This window comes from Acromyrmex echinatior, chromosome 3, assembly GCF_024713525.1.
Source record: "Acromyrmex echinatior isolate Ae372 chromosome 3, ASM2471352v2, whole genome shotgun sequence".
Taxonomy (NCBI): Eukaryota; Metazoa; Arthropoda; class Insecta; order Hymenoptera; family Formicidae; genus Acromyrmex; species Acromyrmex echinatior.
In genome coordinates this window covers 13841089-13858667 of record NC_141854.1, presented here as the reverse complement: position 1 = coordinate 13858667, position 17579 = coordinate 13841089, and the positions used below count along the sequence as shown (strand labels likewise).

At 26.5% G+C, this 17579-nt stretch overlaps 1 protein-coding gene across 1 annotated transcript in view; it reads right to left on the bottom strand.

Moving 5' to 3' along the window:
• The window catches only part of SLO2 (slowpoke 2), a 171443-nt gene that overhangs the window by 14862 nt on the left and 139002 nt on the right, over nucleotides 1–17579 (bottom strand). The window contains exons 8-15 of the mRNA XM_087404560.1: nucleotides 14197–14380; nucleotides 9848–10012; nucleotides 9176–9396; nucleotides 8367–8564; nucleotides 7744–7970; nucleotides 6920–7444; nucleotides 4301–4462; nucleotides 2895–3048 (exon numbers count right to left, since the gene is read on the bottom strand). Of these exons, the coding sequence (XP_087260686.1) occupies nucleotides 2895–3048; nucleotides 4301–4462; nucleotides 6920–7444; nucleotides 7744–7970; nucleotides 8367–8564; nucleotides 9176–9396; nucleotides 9848–10012; nucleotides 14197–14380 (1836 nt within the window). The remainder of the gene's footprint in view (nucleotides 1–2894; nucleotides 3049–4300; nucleotides 4463–6919; nucleotides 7445–7743; nucleotides 7971–8366; nucleotides 8565–9175; nucleotides 9397–9847; nucleotides 10013–14196; nucleotides 14381–17579) is intronic.

Sequence of the window (17579 nt, the reverse complement as noted above, 5' to 3'; positions counted from 1 at the left end):
CACTAATGCTACTTAAGACTAAAATAAGAAATATTAAAGCCATTAAAAAAATCTTAATTAAAAAAATTTACGATGATCGCGCAAATAATTTGTGCACAGGGTGTTTCTCTACTCGAGCATTTAAAATGGCTCTGTTATTTTTACGATATAAAAATATTAAAAGAAAAAATTGTTTGTTTTAAAAGGTAGATATTATAATAAGCAAAATTTTTTTTAAATCATATTTTTTCAGATTTCAAAAGTATTGAGATATTAAGAGGATCCTAAAGCAGTCATCTGTATTACCAATTTAGTAAGAACACACATACGATTTACGTGTCGTTGATATATCACTACTACTACTATATCACTCGCACCCATATGTAATTTTTCTTATTGATTCATCTCATTATTCTATGTATAAAAGTATATTAGAATATAGTTATAAAAAAATAATTAAATACTTTATATTACTTGTCTCATAATAAAGTATAAAATATTTTGTAAATTATTAATTTTTCAAAATAATTATCTTAATGTTTTTATATGCATAATAAGTAGAGAAATCATATTATGTAAAAAATTTTATTTAAAAAAATAGCAATAATCTTGAAATCTCAAAAAATGTAACTGTGAAAAGAACTTTTTGATTATCATAACTTTTACTCTTTCTGAACGAATAATTTTTCCTTTGATATTTTGTTGTATTATTAAAAACAAATGTATTTTAGATGCTCAAGTTAGAGAAAACACATCCTGTACGTATCATTCATCCTGTTATCTCTAATAAGCCTGTGTTTATTCAAAAGTCCGAAAATATTTCTTATCTACTTCTAGTATTTTATATATAAATGATAAAATACAAACACATACACACATATTTTAATATTCTCCGTTATTTACATAAAATTTTAGAAAACGCATATTCTTTATCTGTATAACGGGCACATAATATTAATTATTACAAAGAAAATTTTTTCATAATTAAAAAGTAGACACATAAAATAAAAATTAGAAAGTAAAAACAAATTATTTATTAATTACAATGTCAATTTTAAATAAATTTTTATATCTAAATTTAAGATAAAATTTTATTGTTAATATATTTGAAACTCATAATTAATATTAAAACTTTCCATAAATGCTTCAAAATAATTCATAGATATTTAGGTATATATACATGATAACTTTAATATTTTCTGCAATAAATTGAAAATTCGTAATTAATAATTAAGGAAACAAATTTTTAATTATTTTATTATTATAAACATTTTATAATAAAACGGTAATTTGGAATCCGTACTAAAATATTAGAATATTCAAAGTGAATAAGGTTTTTATGTCCAGTATGTATGAGTAAATACAGGCTCATTAGAGGTAAAAGAATAAATGACATATATAATGATTATTTACACGTCTTAAATTTTTAAATTAAGATTTTATTAAGATTTAATTTTGAAATTGATTAAATTAAGATTTTAATAATATATTACATAATTTTTGATAATTTTACTATAAATTTTAATAATTATACTATAAGTTAATCTCTAAAATTTCAGATTCGAACTAACGGAACAATATTTTCTAATTGAAACCATTTCTGCTTATTGCATAAAAGTTAGAGGGTGCAAATATAGGTCGTTTCACTACACTGTTAGCACTTACGCCTACGCGAACTAACACTAACTTGCTGACATGATCATGATGTCGAGAGAACGTAAGATAAAGATGAAAGCATATTGTGAAGAGTCAAGAGGTACACAACATATTCATATAACTCCCGGAATACCTATGTAAGTACCCTCTTTTTTCATGGCATAGAATTAACGTTACAATGGCTCCTGACGCGTCCGCGTTTTAACACTAATGATGTCATTAAATTAAAAATATGTCGAGTCGTATGGTTGCATGATTTTTTCAGAAAAATATGAGTGATGATGAGTGACCCCATCTTCAACATAATCTTCAGCAGAGGTTTTTTAGAATTTCACGATAACATATAAAATGGAAGTTAAAAAATTGGTAGCTAAAAATATAATATTATTATTTTTATGAGAATTTTATTTATTAAATTTAAAGAAAATAAAATGATTTCTAATAGATAAAATATTGTGCGGCTATTTTCTCCCTTTTTTTTGTTAATTTTGCATCAATTTTGAGATTCACTAAGAAAGAAATCCAATTCAAGTCTGACGAATAAAATTTTAAGTATTAATAATTAAATTATGTACAAAATAAAACATCAATATGTATGTTTAAAAATATATAAATTACATCAGAAAAGTGAATTGCGTACAAAAGTACTTTAATATCTTTATCCAATTTGATCTATGATATGTATGATACCGTAATTTATAAAAATAAAATATAATTAATTTCACTTTTTGTTCTTTTTTAAAAAAGTTTATAAAAATAAATCAAGAATTATTTTATAATAAGATAATAGTACAAATTAATAATTAATAAACATATTATTAATTAAATTATTATGACATTAATTAAATTATTATTTATTCAATTTCGAAAATTTCAGATTTGTCTTTAAAGAGTTATTTATCTTTAGATGTATTAATAGTGTGCAGATACAAAAAATATAAAATACATACAATATGCATAAGTATAAGTTTATAATGCACATAAACAAAAAAATTCGTTGCACAAGACCGTATCATGCAGATGTGCGAGATAAAGTGCAAAATTGTTTGTCCTTAGAAAATTTTGCAATTGTGCTTAAAGTCGATATATTCATAACGTATATTAAACAATTCGAAAGAAGAGAAGAAAAGACAAAAATTCCTGTTAATAATTTTCTCTTCCCGATTTATTTCTCAATAAGCTATTCTTCGTGCTGCAGTATGGATATCCTTTGATGTAATGTATTACAATGGAAGTCGAGAAAAAGACAAAATACTTACGCAATCTTCTCACTCGGCGATCTCCAAGGAACATCATCATCCATTTCATCTTCAGACTCGTCAGCTTCGTGGTCTAAGGATTCTTGACCAGGGAGATGTAATGTTGAGCTTGTCAACATATCTGGTACTGGTAGAATACTTGGTCTTCTGCTTCCTAAAATATTTCAAACAAAAAATCTCTCCTCTCTCTCTCCCTCTCTAATATATGAAATATCTTGTTAACTTATATCGATATTTCTTTTACGTTTTTAAAATTTATATATATATTTGTTCTTTATTATGATTTATTATATATTATAAGAAATTTTATCTTTCAATCTAAATGTATTAATAAATGTGTTGATTTAATATTAACTTAATTGATTTATTATTGACTTAATATTGACTTAATTAATATTTTTTTGGTGTAAATTTAAATCATATTGCTATATAAATATTCGATATTAAAAATTATAGTTTTCCTCATTACGCAATTTAATATATAGTAATTAAATTTTAATTTAATAGATAATAATTTATTGAATTAAAATTCAAAAACATAGATAAATAGCCAGACATATATACTTTTTATTCAATTATAAAAAATTTTGTTTAAAAAAGACAATTTTTATTTGTTTAAAATTAATTTTAACTATTGAATATTAAAAATTAAGAATTCAAAGTAGTAGCATTCAAAAGTAGATAACTCATATTCAATTATATTATAAAAAAAAATCAAAGCCACAAAATTTTAAATTTTTAATATGGGAACAGTATTAAAATACTTCATGAAGACATTTAATTGACAAAAGAGTATGTTTTACCTAAAATATTATATTTCATATCCTAAAAATATTATATTTCAGAAAAAATTTGTTATATTTTAAACAAACTTGCATACTACATAATAATTTTATCTTGATTGTACAACTTGAAATAAAGAAGGAGGATGTCAGCCAACTATTTAATAAATAAATATTTAATTTCATTATAGTATCATACAAATATTGATGTATAATACGAACATTGAAATGCATAATTATTTGTTACAATAATTCTAAAGGTAGAAATACTATCAATAGAAATACTATTAATTAAAAATGCTTCAAACTAATATATTTCACGTAAAGGTAACATGTCAAATGCACAACAATAAATTTTAATTCAAAATTTTGTTCAATAGTATTTTAAATAATTTATAATCAGTTTTTAAATTTAAATTATAGAAAGATTATAAGAAACAAAAACAAATTTTTACAAAAATGACAAGCTATGAACAATACTAGATCAAATAACAGAATTTTATATTCGACACAATTTTTGTTTAAACTTTCCTTTAGTATACAATAAAAAAAAAGTTAATATACTTTTTTCTCTAATTGGAAAATATTCTTTAGTGCATTAAATGATTAATAAATAAGACTGACCTCTCCTTTGCATTAGAATTTCTGGACTAAGCAGATTTGGATTCGGATCGAGAGATCGTGGCACATCAAGATGATTTCCCGTGATAGGCGTTTGTGGCGTTGATCCTCCCTCTTTTAAGCATTGCCTCGAATCCCCGAATCCGCCGGGATCGAGATAAGTCGCTGTAACATATAAGACCGCGATAAATGATTCTAATATCGAAATTGATCCTCATAATATTCAATGGTCCTACGAAATTGCGGATATATCAAAAGAAATGTCTTCATAATAATAGCCAATAAACATAATGTCATTAAGAAGAGAAATAATTCGATAATTCTGTATTAAGAAAAGAAACGCTATTTCATACATGTGTGAAGTTGGCCTCCAATTTAAAAAAAAATTGACTTTCCACAGTTCATTCCATTATTTATCATTTGTATGTATATATGCACATTTAGAATTTTCGTTTGCACTTCTAGTATAAAAATTATTAAAAGTTGTTTTATATTTCTTTGTTTTACATACAAATAATCCTACATTTTCATATTTTCTATTAAATATTCAATGTTTAACGTCAAATCACGTAGTAGTAGTACTATATATATCTGTATACTTTATTTTTTATAACAATTTAAAAAGAAACAAGAATATATATACTCAAGAATATACTCAGTCTAGCAAAACAAATATTTTTTCAAGATTAATAATTTTTTGACATCAATAGCAAGTTAATCAATTGCATTTAAAAAAATATTTCTTTAGTACTTTTAAATTCAAAGTTAATACTGAAACATTTCTTTTAATTAAAAATAATAAAAAAAACTCTGTTTAAAAAATAAATTCATTTATAATTATGACTAAAGCTTGATATCTCTTTTTAATTTAATAAAATAATTGTTTTTAATACCAAAAATTATAATTAGAAATTATTATTTTAATTAATACTCGTAGATATAATTTCTGGGATATTTTATTATATTAAATTTTATACAAATTACTATTTTTACATCATCATTTATATTTTTGTTTATTTCAATTTTTTTTCTATTTTTATCTTCTCATATTTTTGAATACGTTGATGAACTGATGGTATATTAAATTATTATCTTAATGCGTATCGGTTATATCGCAACCGAAATCTATATGGAAGATTATCTTGAATGCCGAACACAGAGCTCGTAACGAAGCGAGCAATATTTTACACTATAGCTTTGCAGTTTCCTATTCAGAAACTGCACTTACTGAAGATCGTTGATGACGACTGCTGAATGGTGTATGAATAGTATATGCACGCAGATTACACATAAAGCGATGTACAAGCGTAAACCACATCAATAAAGACGTAAATGAAGAGGAAGGAATCGTTCGATATTTCGGTTGATTAATTTTTGATCAACGCCTGTATATAAATATTTAATCGCACGTGTGATTTGATATGCATTGTTATCCCGAATCTTCCACGTAATTTCGCTTATAATAGAATAACATAATGAAATTTAAATAGTTATGATAAAACAACTTTGTGAACAAAAATATAATTCTTGTGAATTTGCCAAATTTTTACGTTTTAAGTCTACTAATTATTTAAGTTATTTAAATAATTTTACAATACTAATATTAATTTATATATCTACATACATTATATAGAACTAATATTATATTACTTATCGATTTTATTAACAAAATTTATATATTTTATAGACAGTGTTGTGAATTTCTATAAAAGATAAATGGAAATATTAATATTTTAAAGAATTTGTAATATTTTAAAAGAATTTGTAATATATGTATATCAAATGATTGCAATTTTTTAATTAATAGAAAAAATTACTTAAACTTGCATTTCAAAACCACTATCATTCCTTCTTTTTCTAAAAAGTGCTTACTATTTTATTAATTATTACTGCGACTTTACATTCATAGCTGTAAAGCATTGTGTTTTATGTATGTGTACATGTATATGTTGTGACGATATACAAACACTTAATAAACGTTATAGATAACTTTCTAAGCAATATTTAACAATGCCTATTAGTGCAACAAATAAAAGTACTAAAAAAAGATATAAATCTAAGAAATTGTTAAATATTTTCATGTTCATACCATTTGTGAACAGGTGCTTATTTTGAATCATTGACTCTTTGTATCGAGCAGTTTTATTCTGAAATACTTTTGCTTCAAAACTTCAGTTTTAACATTGTGATAACTTTAATAATCTCTAAAAAAATCACTTGGAAATAAAAATATTGATTTTCAAAGAGCTAAACTTTTTCAATCATATAAATAGTAAATAATTCAAATTTATAATTATTAGATATCAATCAAGCCTGATCAGATTGTAAAATTTTTTAGTTCATTTGTTATATTATTAAAAATTATATTAGAATTTTTTTTAAATCAAATTTTCGAAATTTTTTGAATCTATATATTTCTATTTATCCAATCTAATAATTAATTATTAGTAATTAATTTATTATATTATTCTATATTAATTATTTTTCCGAACTCTAAATATCTTCAAAGGCATGATCTGACGAACTAATAATATAGTATTTTTTTAAAGCGAAATAAGAGAGATAAAAGTAAAAATTGAAAAAGAAGAAAAAGAAGCATAGCGAGGCGCATGCGACACTCACGGTGGACATTGGATGCGAGTAAGTTGTAGTGTTGGGTTGGTATGGGCGTGCTAGGGAGGACCTGCAAAATAACCTGCGGTGGCAACGGGGCCCTGTGATCTTGGGGACCGTTCGATCGATCCTGCACACGGGGCCCCGTGCAGGTCTCCTGTCTGCAGAGTGTTTCGCTCAGCGCAATGTTACAACTGTTGGAAAATCGTTGGTGCACGTCGGCACCGTTGTTGATTGCTGTACCGTTCCCATCGCCGCAACCAGTACAGCTGGTCGATATCGTCGTGGTGGTAGTCGTCGTTGTCGCCGATGTTGCCCCTGTAGAATTCATGGTCGCCGTTACAGCGTTGGTCGTCGGGGTACTCGTTGTCGATCCGTTATTCGCAGATGTCGCGTCCGTCTTTGTCTCGACGATCACCTGCGTTGCCTCACCAATACCGGCCTGATTATTCGCGACCACGAACGCGGAATTTTCCTCCTTAGTGATGCTCATGTAGTAGCAAGTATCTGTCTTCTTCATTATATGTCGTGGCCCTGCGTACAGAAGTACACAATTGGCGCACATATTGTGGCAGCCTTTTATTCTATATTTATAAAATTTTATTAATTTCTTTAAACATGGTTTTTTTACTGTTCCTTTTTACTTCTAGTTATTACTATATTCATCTTTCCTGACAGAAAGCGAAAGCGAAATACAAGATCTAAATTTCAATGTCTCTTGTTATTCAAGATCTTTTCTTATTTATTTTTTTATTTTATTCAAGAAATAAAAAGCTGGAAAAAGTACCCAAGGAAAAGGAAAGACACCGCGGTAATGTGTGTCGCGAGATTACCAGGATTCAGCAGGATAGTGTCCTCGTAAAATTCCGGAAGTTCCGCCGGTCTGACTGCGACAAGCGCAACCCCGTATTTCCGATGGCTGTGGAAGGATGCGTAGGTGAAAGATTTTCCCTCGTACTCTCCGAAAAAGCGGGAGTCGCCGAGAATTATATGATAAATCTCGTTGCCGGAACATTTACCATATAGCCTATGCCATTCTTCCTGCGACTGTTGACCTTCTCTGTGAAGAGAAAGTCAACATTTCAATTTACAATTATTCCGTCTTTATGTAATCTTTATAATATGTAACGTTTACAACATAAAATTATACAGAGTAAACAATAGTATAAAATAACACATTTCATCGTATATTATTTTGTAAATTGTACTGCATTCAATGTATTGCATTTAATAAAATCTTACACTCTCACGCATATATTTATAATTTGATTATATATATATTTCATCGAATTGAAATTAAAATTATTTCTCTCATTATATATATCTAAAGATTAAATAAATATTGAAGTAAAGAACAATCTTATGAGTGTATACACTACAAAACGTACACGTGGCTACTATATGGCTAAATTTGTAGTCTAATTATGCTTTATGGTACATTTTAAACAATACTTACTGTCCCCTGGATGTGTGTAGCAACAAGGTCACCAACGTCGATGCACCGGGACACGTGCAATTATTTGCCAAAAGGGCGTATTTAAATTCATCCTCGCATACCACGTGCTCCGCGAACTTCACGTGGAGCTTGTTTTCCGGACGGAAGATTTGAACATATTGAGGAACGATGGGCGCAAAATCTTTTACCGCCCATGATCTACAATTGTCAAAATTAATTATCCATGAGATTTAAATTCAATTTTTTTTTCAAATTATTCAAGATAATTCTGTGTTAAATAAGGAAAAGAATTTTTTAAAACATATATTATATATTTTCAATATATATTTATATATATATTTTTATATATAAACTACATGTTTTCATAACATTATTTGATTATTTCTTGAATAAAAATTTGATTATCTATAAAGTACATTTCAGATTTTTCCTATTTTATTTTATCTACAGATCTTTTACCAATTCAAAACTTAATTAGAAATACTGAACAGAAAGCCGATGTCTTAAGGTGCTCGCTTACAAGGCAACTGCGCTTTACAACTGAATTTGAAAGTAAAGAAAGTTAAGTGATTAAGGTGAACAGGAAAGCTTAACTTCTATTTAAATTCCGAAGTAAAACTTAAATGAAAAATGTCTGAGATTGATCGCAAAATAGATCGTCGGAAATAATATTAGAATTGCAATGTTTAATATCTATAATGTGAAACCCTTATTAAGGAAAAAGAAAAATAAAAAGAAGATAGAATTTACAACGGCGATTATAAACTTCGTTAACAAATTATATTGAACAATTTTCATTTATCGCTGACCTGAGTATCGTATGTTCGTCAGCAGCGGTTTTGTCAGCATAATTTCTCGCTGCCAGCACGAAACAAGCTTCCGCCTCGTTCATCCTGGCTCGCGCAAGATCGCCATCCTTCAGGCATGAGCCTTGTATGTAGATTACCCTCTGCGCCCAGATTGGCACTTGCAGGATCATCCGCATTGTGGTATCGAGTTCCATCGGTGATAAAAGCACCACATAATAGTCCTACTCATGTTCAGATCATTTTCAATTATTAAACATTAAAAATGATAAAATAAATTAAAGTAAAAGCGTGTAGAAAGATAAATAATGCAATTAATTAACGCTCTCCATATTTTTTAAGTCATAACAATACCATAGATTTTTATAAACGCACCAGAAGTATATTGGATACGTATATTTTTATTCGTAATTATTTCATAAAAAATTAAAATTAAAATTATTTTTTTTTAATAATAATTATATTTTTATGTCTCATTCAGCAATGTATGTTTAATTTTTACAGATCGCGTTGTAGTCGTAATTAAAATTAAGTTCGACGACATGTTTTAAACTTAATTGCCTCAGCTACTTTAACTATGATAAACTGAAAGCTTGATAAAGAATTTTTACGAAATCACAAGTCGTCTAGTGCATAATGAAATATTCACGGCACGTAATTCGTTCGTCGCCTAACCTGCAGCAAAGGATGGGCGTAAAACTCGTTTAGAAAGTCCATAATGGTGTCGGCTTGCAGTGTCGTACTGCAAACTACCACATGCTTCTCGCTTTGCGCTCTGTGTGATGAATACGAGCCACCAAGCTTCTGTCGCTCCATCCATGTGAATGCTAACTGTTCAAACTGTAATTAACATGAGATTATTATGCAATCAACTAATATTTACCTATTTGTATAAATCATAATAAATCAAAATAGGAAATCGCGTTATTCTTGACAAATTTATTAGATTAATAGATCAAATGAATAAACAAAAATATAATTTCGTTTTAATAAAAATAAAATTATACGTTTATATGCATTCCACAGAAGTTGTTTATATTAAAAATATTGAAAAAATATAATAAAATCGTTTTTATTTTTATCATTTCTTTTTCAAATCTTATTTTATCGTGCAATTCTTTCATTGTCTCTGAAATGTAAAGTTGTATTTTATTTTATATATATATTGCGAAGAATATTACTAAACCTCGATAATCTAAAGGCTTAAAACGTTCACACGGAATGCTAGAAATCTGGATTCGACTCCCGGCTGAGATAATATTTTTCATAATAAATAAATTTATTTACCGATTTCCATATTAAGGGGATACTGGAGTGACCAAATTATTGATATTACAGTCGTTAAAAAATTCTTTTAAACTAAATGGAATCAAAAATCCTCTTGCGGAATTAAAGTAGATGGTGGCAAGAACTGAAATTAGAAGGTGATGCAGTGGATCTTATATTAAAATCGAAAAAAAGTTAAAAACTAATTTAACTTTTTTTTTATTTTAATACAAAGTCCACTGCACTATCTTTCTATAATTTTGCGTCTACTTTAATTCTGTAAAAGGATTTTTGATTTCGCTCAGTTAATTCGGAGATTTTTATACGACTAATGGCGATAATTTGGTCACTCCAGAATCCCCTTAAGATCTCTTTAATAGATGCCTATTGGGCATTACAGTAGTAGTAATATCATAATTAAATTTGATGCTTTTTAGTCTGCGTTTCTAAGTCCGGAAAAAAAAATTAATTCGGCGTGCAGTTTAAACAAATATAATATATATGTATATACATATATGTAGCATATATAATTTACATTTAATTATTTAAGCATTCAAACTTCGACTGTCATGGGCCTTTATTTCCTATTGTGTTTTCGCATATACGATCCTATAAGATTCTTATTGTGTTTTATATATTTTATATATTAGATATATATAATATGCAATATAAGTTTTATATTATTTGTAAAAAAAATACTTTATATTAAATAAAAATTAAATTGAATTACATACATTTCATTCTGTACATTTTATTCTACACTATATTAATAATCTATTGTATTATTAAAATCTTTATAAACGCAAAATTTTTTGTATAAATATTTATATGAAAACATTTTTATAAATGTATTAAATTTTTAATAAATATAAAAATGTTCCATGTGATTATTTTAATACCTTGCATATAAGTAGCATATAGATGTATATTATCGTACATCGCATTTTTACTTGCAAATTTTTTATTGTTCCCATAAAATTTCGTCACTCAAGGACTAATAGGACAGAATAGCTTCTCCTCTGCAAAGATACGAGCTTTCACGTTGAATTATTTTAACACGTCTATGCTATCTCGACAATGACGTGACTCCATCGTCCAAAACCAAATTTAATCAAATGCGGAAATGCAAGAGATAGACACGAAGAGAAGGGGGTTGACACATCATGTTGACCCGTACAAATTGGCACATATCTCGTGTGCGATTGGCAGGCAATCTGACAGACAAATTACAGAGATCGGCGAGGCTTTCCGTATTGAATGCTACGCAATCAGTCGACGCCGACAGACAATGAGTAGACACGAGTTGCTCTTGTGCAATTAATAATAATCTTTGGTAGATCGAATCTTCATTAAGCGCTAAATTAATTCAATGATTAATGATTAAATCAGGATCGAATATTTGACTTTCTGTGACTGTTTTACATTTCTGTTTTTATATCTTTCCTTTTTTATCCTTATTAATTATAAAAACAGATAACTGTAAAAAATGTTACAAGATAAAAACTGATAGTAAATATAAAATTTCAGTAAGAACTAAACAAGTCTAAAAATTTTTTCTTTTTTTTTAAATACGTCGCTCTTAAAACTGTTGTTCTTATATACAAGATGTACATTTTTGTTTATATCTTAAAAAACGGTTGAGTTTTCGATCTATCTTCACTAAGAGCTTTTTTATTTAATATAGTGTATATATTATAAATGATTAATGATTTTTTATCACCCTGTATACCTATTTGAAAAAAAATTACCATATTTATATAATAAATAGTTTAAAAATGAGAAGTTTTTTATTTCTCAAAAATTTATCTTTTTAGACTTGTTGTTTTTTGTGAAAAACTAATTATTGCAAAAATTCAATTGTAAAAAAAGACAAGATTTTTCTACTCAGTTTAATCTATTTTGTCCACACACGAATAATTATTAGATATCTTGTATATATGGTTACACAGAAAATATTTCGAGAAAAGCACAATTTCTTATATAATGCACAATATATAACGTGATATGAGCAAATAACATGGCTAACGAGACTTTGACGTATAGTAATGTGAAAAGCTCAAGCTAATAGAAAGTTTTCTTGGTACAACGATCAATTGCAAAAGAAAAGTTGCCATGGTAACATGCATCCTGAAGAATATACAAATCTTTGTCAGATCGATACTATTTTTTCTTGTAACCCGATCTTGTATCCCAGATCTCAGATTCTAAGAAGAGACAACGCAGATAACATTAATGCTGTCGATATAGGATTACGAATATTAAAGAAGTAGAGAAGTAATGATAAATTTTGAAACGAGCTTGAATTTAATTTAAATTCTCTACTTTTTTCTTATCTTCATGATTATAATATTACACATCTGAATAGTAGGATTTCTATGAATATATTTTGACGTTAAATAATATAAAAATTAATATTAATAATAATAATTATTATATATTTTTTTTTGTTAAATATTACCAAAAAATGATGCTTTAATTCTTGTCGTAAACTAATTTCGTAACTGATTCTTTACTGAAATCTTAATTAAAAGAAAATTGACACGGAGAGAATTTTTCTTAAAATTTACTCTGAATATATGACAGTCATAGGACAACATTGTATTTCAAAGAATTTTAATGTAAATCTCTCTCATTCATTAATAAAATTACAATAAAGTATAAAACAAATTTGTTCAATTTTACTGAAGTGCATGGTAAAACTCTTTAAAATATTGTATTATTCACAACTATCATATTTTTAGAGTAAATTTTAAAATAAAATTCTTTTCATATGAGTTTATTAAAATTAAATGATACTCTTATTTTTGAATTTTAGATCCTAACAATCTGCATCGAATATTATTTTGCAGAATCAATATTCTTTTTACGATGACGATAGAAACTTGCATGGAACTTGATCTCTTGTTCGACGCACATTTCTCGCACATAAAAAATAAAAGCGTTATATATTCCTAACAATCGAAATAATAAATATTCTTAAAACGACGAGGGTCAACCGCGCGGCAATATGATAAGACGAGTTTTGTTTCGGTACATTTACGGCTTTCTACGGCGTGATTCGAAAATAACATCTATAAAAGAAGTCCATGAGGCGGACGTCACTGTAACGGCCACAACTGACGCACATTAAACTAGATGAATACGAGTTTAGAGTAACATTATACTACTTTACATGAATTTTTTTAAAATACCAGCATTTTTTGCAGAATAATGTTATATTATTACAACCAACCCCCAAAAGAATTATTTACATGTATATTTTTTAAAATAAATTATATGCAATAGTATATATATTTACACATGATGTCTTTTAAGTTTTCAAATCAGTTAAAATGCGATTCCATATATCAATAATGCAATTCAATAATAATACCTATAATTCAATAATCATACATAAAAGAAATTATTAAATTAAATTATATTATTTTTTTAAATTCAATTTTTTAATAAAAAATCAAATATAAATAACGATTAGATTAAAACTCTCAAGCTAGATACATATCAAGAGACATAGTATCCATGCGTTAAAACAAAGCATAGCGTCATAGTGAGATACTGCCGTAGCTCCTTTGCGCGAGCCAGCAAATTGCGGGTAATATTTAGTCTTCTAACAATCTGTGTTATGTAGATGTTATGTAGATACAAATATGTATATTAAAATGTATTAAATTTTATATATATTATATGTCTTAAACTTGTAAAAAAATCTATCAATTTATTAATATTTGTAATGAAAATATATAATGTTATATACGCACCTGTGTTGGTAAGACTATGAGAGCCACGCAGATCATAATGACCATATAAAGTTGCGAAGGCCAAATGTCCGGTACGATATCCCCATAACCTACCGTAGAAAACGTTACCACAACGTAGTACGTACTTTGAAATAGATTCAAGTGCCTGTGCCCCGCTCTCTGGAAGTGCTGGATCCCGCATACGCTGAAATGGAAAATTTATCGAATCACCCTACGATTAATCGACGCTGGCCATGAGAGCAAATAGCGCGACAGTTGTAATTATTTTACATGCATCCGACATAAAGCTACGTCATTTATAATTGAATGCTGCTGAATTGTAACTAATGTAAATTCATGCTTTCTGTAATTTCGCCATTTTGCAGACGAAGTTGTCCACATTTAAACTGCAAACCATCAAGAATCAGGAGTTTATTAAGTCATTCACTTGAGAGCATGTACAACATATACAAACCGTAATTTGAATCATTAACAGTTTTTAAAATAATTCTCTTCATCATTATTTATAATTATAAAATGATAAAATTTAAAAAAACCAAGTATTATTGTTTAAATATAAGAAAATTTGGATTTCTAATAGCTATAATGTTTGATAGATAATATATTCAATTCTTAAATATATACAGGGTTGGCCATATTCGACGGAAAGATGTTTTTTTTTTTCAATCATGGGAAACGTCGTTACTCGATCTAACATCTCTTTCCCATGATTGAAAAAAAAAACATCTTTCCGTCGAATATGGCCAACCCTGTGTGTATATATATATATATATATATACATTTATTTATTACATATTTATACGTTTATTAAAATAAAATACGTAATGCATTTTATGCTTGTATTTATCTAATATACAGTTTGTAGAGAGAAATATAAATTAATTATTTAATTAAATGGAATCATAATACATTAATTACAAAACAAAAAATGTTTAAAAATTTTTGAAGTAATAATTGTATATTATATACATTGAAAATATATTAAAAGGTGTATTGTAATAGAAACTAATATTCAACAGTACATATATTTTGGCAGATATTATTTCCAAAAAAAGTTGCCGGATTTCTCTCGGTGCAGAGAATAAATGGTTTATATGAACTTTTACAATTTTTTACGGTTAAATAATAAAATATTTATGTATAACAGTAATTATAATTTTATGAATATCTGAGAACAAATTATAACATAGAGAGTAAACTACATATTTTAGAAACATTGTCAAATGTAAATGCTTGCAACTTGTAACTTTATTTGCAAGTCTAATATTTTTTAATAATAAAATATTAAATTTAAAATTTAAATTTAAATTTAAACAACGAGTTATAATACACGTTTTTTATATTATAAATTTTTATCATTAATCTCAACCATTTATTTTTTAAATAACAATTTAATTATCTATTTTTTTTAGTTGAATAATTTTTATTATTTATTTTACATTGATAAAAACTTCCAGTCCATAAATTTTTTTTTTTATCAAATCAATTAACGTATGATTACACACTAGCTGCTAGCAGATTTGTAAAAATTAGCATAACGCAATTAGCGTAAAGAACTTCGGCTTTGCTTCTTAATTAATTCGTCGTTGACTTCCGATCTAAGTAAACGGATTTATATTACTCGATGAAGAGCATCTTTCCTTTTGCAATTTTTCATTTAGTAACTCCTCTCACCGTAACGAAATGAATGCACAATTAGCCTGACCACTCGAAGCGAGATAAAACGGCACTCTCGATCATTTTTCGATCGTAACGGAATTGATGTAACGGCGCGGTGCAAGAAAAGGAAGAGATTGAACCCGATTGCGAGGAAACCATCGCCTAGTATAAACCGACCGGCGTTTATAAACGGCCCGATATCCATTATGCATGCGGCCCCATTTCTATATCTATATCGACGTATATATTTGTGCACCTTGTTCATTTTTCCTCCCTTTCTTTATCCGCTTGCACCATCGCATCATCGTGCTTCCGTTCGACGTGTCGTGACAATCCAGCGTGCCCCATCGTACGTTAATTAACAACAAAAGGATCGATGCTATTTTATATATTTCACTAGTATACTAAATATAGCATATCGTAAATACACAGCTATTCTATTGCAAACATGTTTTATGTATGATCAAATTGACTTGCAACTTTTACAATTTATTAAAAATACAATTTCATAAATATGCAATATATTAGTAGTTATACAGTAAATCATTATATATTTTTACTTATTAGCCTTTATTTATTAGTTTTTACTATTTATCGATAAACTAAAATATTATTTTCTATTTAATTATAATTTTCTAATAATAGATCTCTGTATCATTCATTGTAATCGTTTGTATAATTCTTTCTTTGTCAATTTTTTATTCAATTATTAAATGATTAGTTTAAGACAGATTAAAAATAACACCTAATATGTTTTTAAACCACAACAATATAAATGCCTGTAAGAACTTACACTGTGTATACGCAATGTTATAAATTTTAGATCAAAAACACTAATCTAAAATTATTTATTTTAGATTTACATTAGTATCTTTTATAAAACACATAAACATCCATATACGTTGCAGGCATTTAAATTGTTGTAATTTATATTCTTTAAAATTGTATAATTTTTTAAAATTGTATAATTTTTTAAATTGTATAATTTTTAAGAATGTATCTAAATTATTTTTACTATTATTATACTTTAAACAAATAATATACATATAAAAATTATGTTTATAACGTTCTGTTTTTATTAAATAACACATTTGTACTTTATTTATATTGTTTGTTATTATTCTTATTATAAACTAAAATTTAAAAAATAATTACAAAAATCTAAATTTTTTAAAATAAATACTTTAAATATTGAAAATAATTTATGCAAAGTTTCATTGCGATTCACTCATTAGTTATAAAGATGTAGAACAAATAAATATTTTGTTTATTTATTGGACTAATTCATGCAATATAATTTTACATAAATAATCTTAAATATATAAAGTACTTACATAAAAAATTAAAATTTTTGTTATTTTTATATATTTGCACACATTTCTATTATAGTACAGATTTAAAAAGATATTACTTATTTTTTAAAATAATTTATGATTCAGATAATAAACCGTCACCAAAAAAATTGTTGTATTATTTTTAAATGCGATTTTAAATAATCTATAATTTTTTCATAATTTTATTATCATTTTGAAATAAATCTCAGATAATCCTTAAAAACATATATTAAATATTGACAATTATTCTTTTATTGCATGTTTTAATAATTCAAAGATTTATAATATAATTTAAGATTTGCTTTTTGTAATAAAAATTTATCAAATTTATAATTCAAAAACTCAACTTATTAATTAATAAATGTATTGCAAATATATGTAAAATTTTAT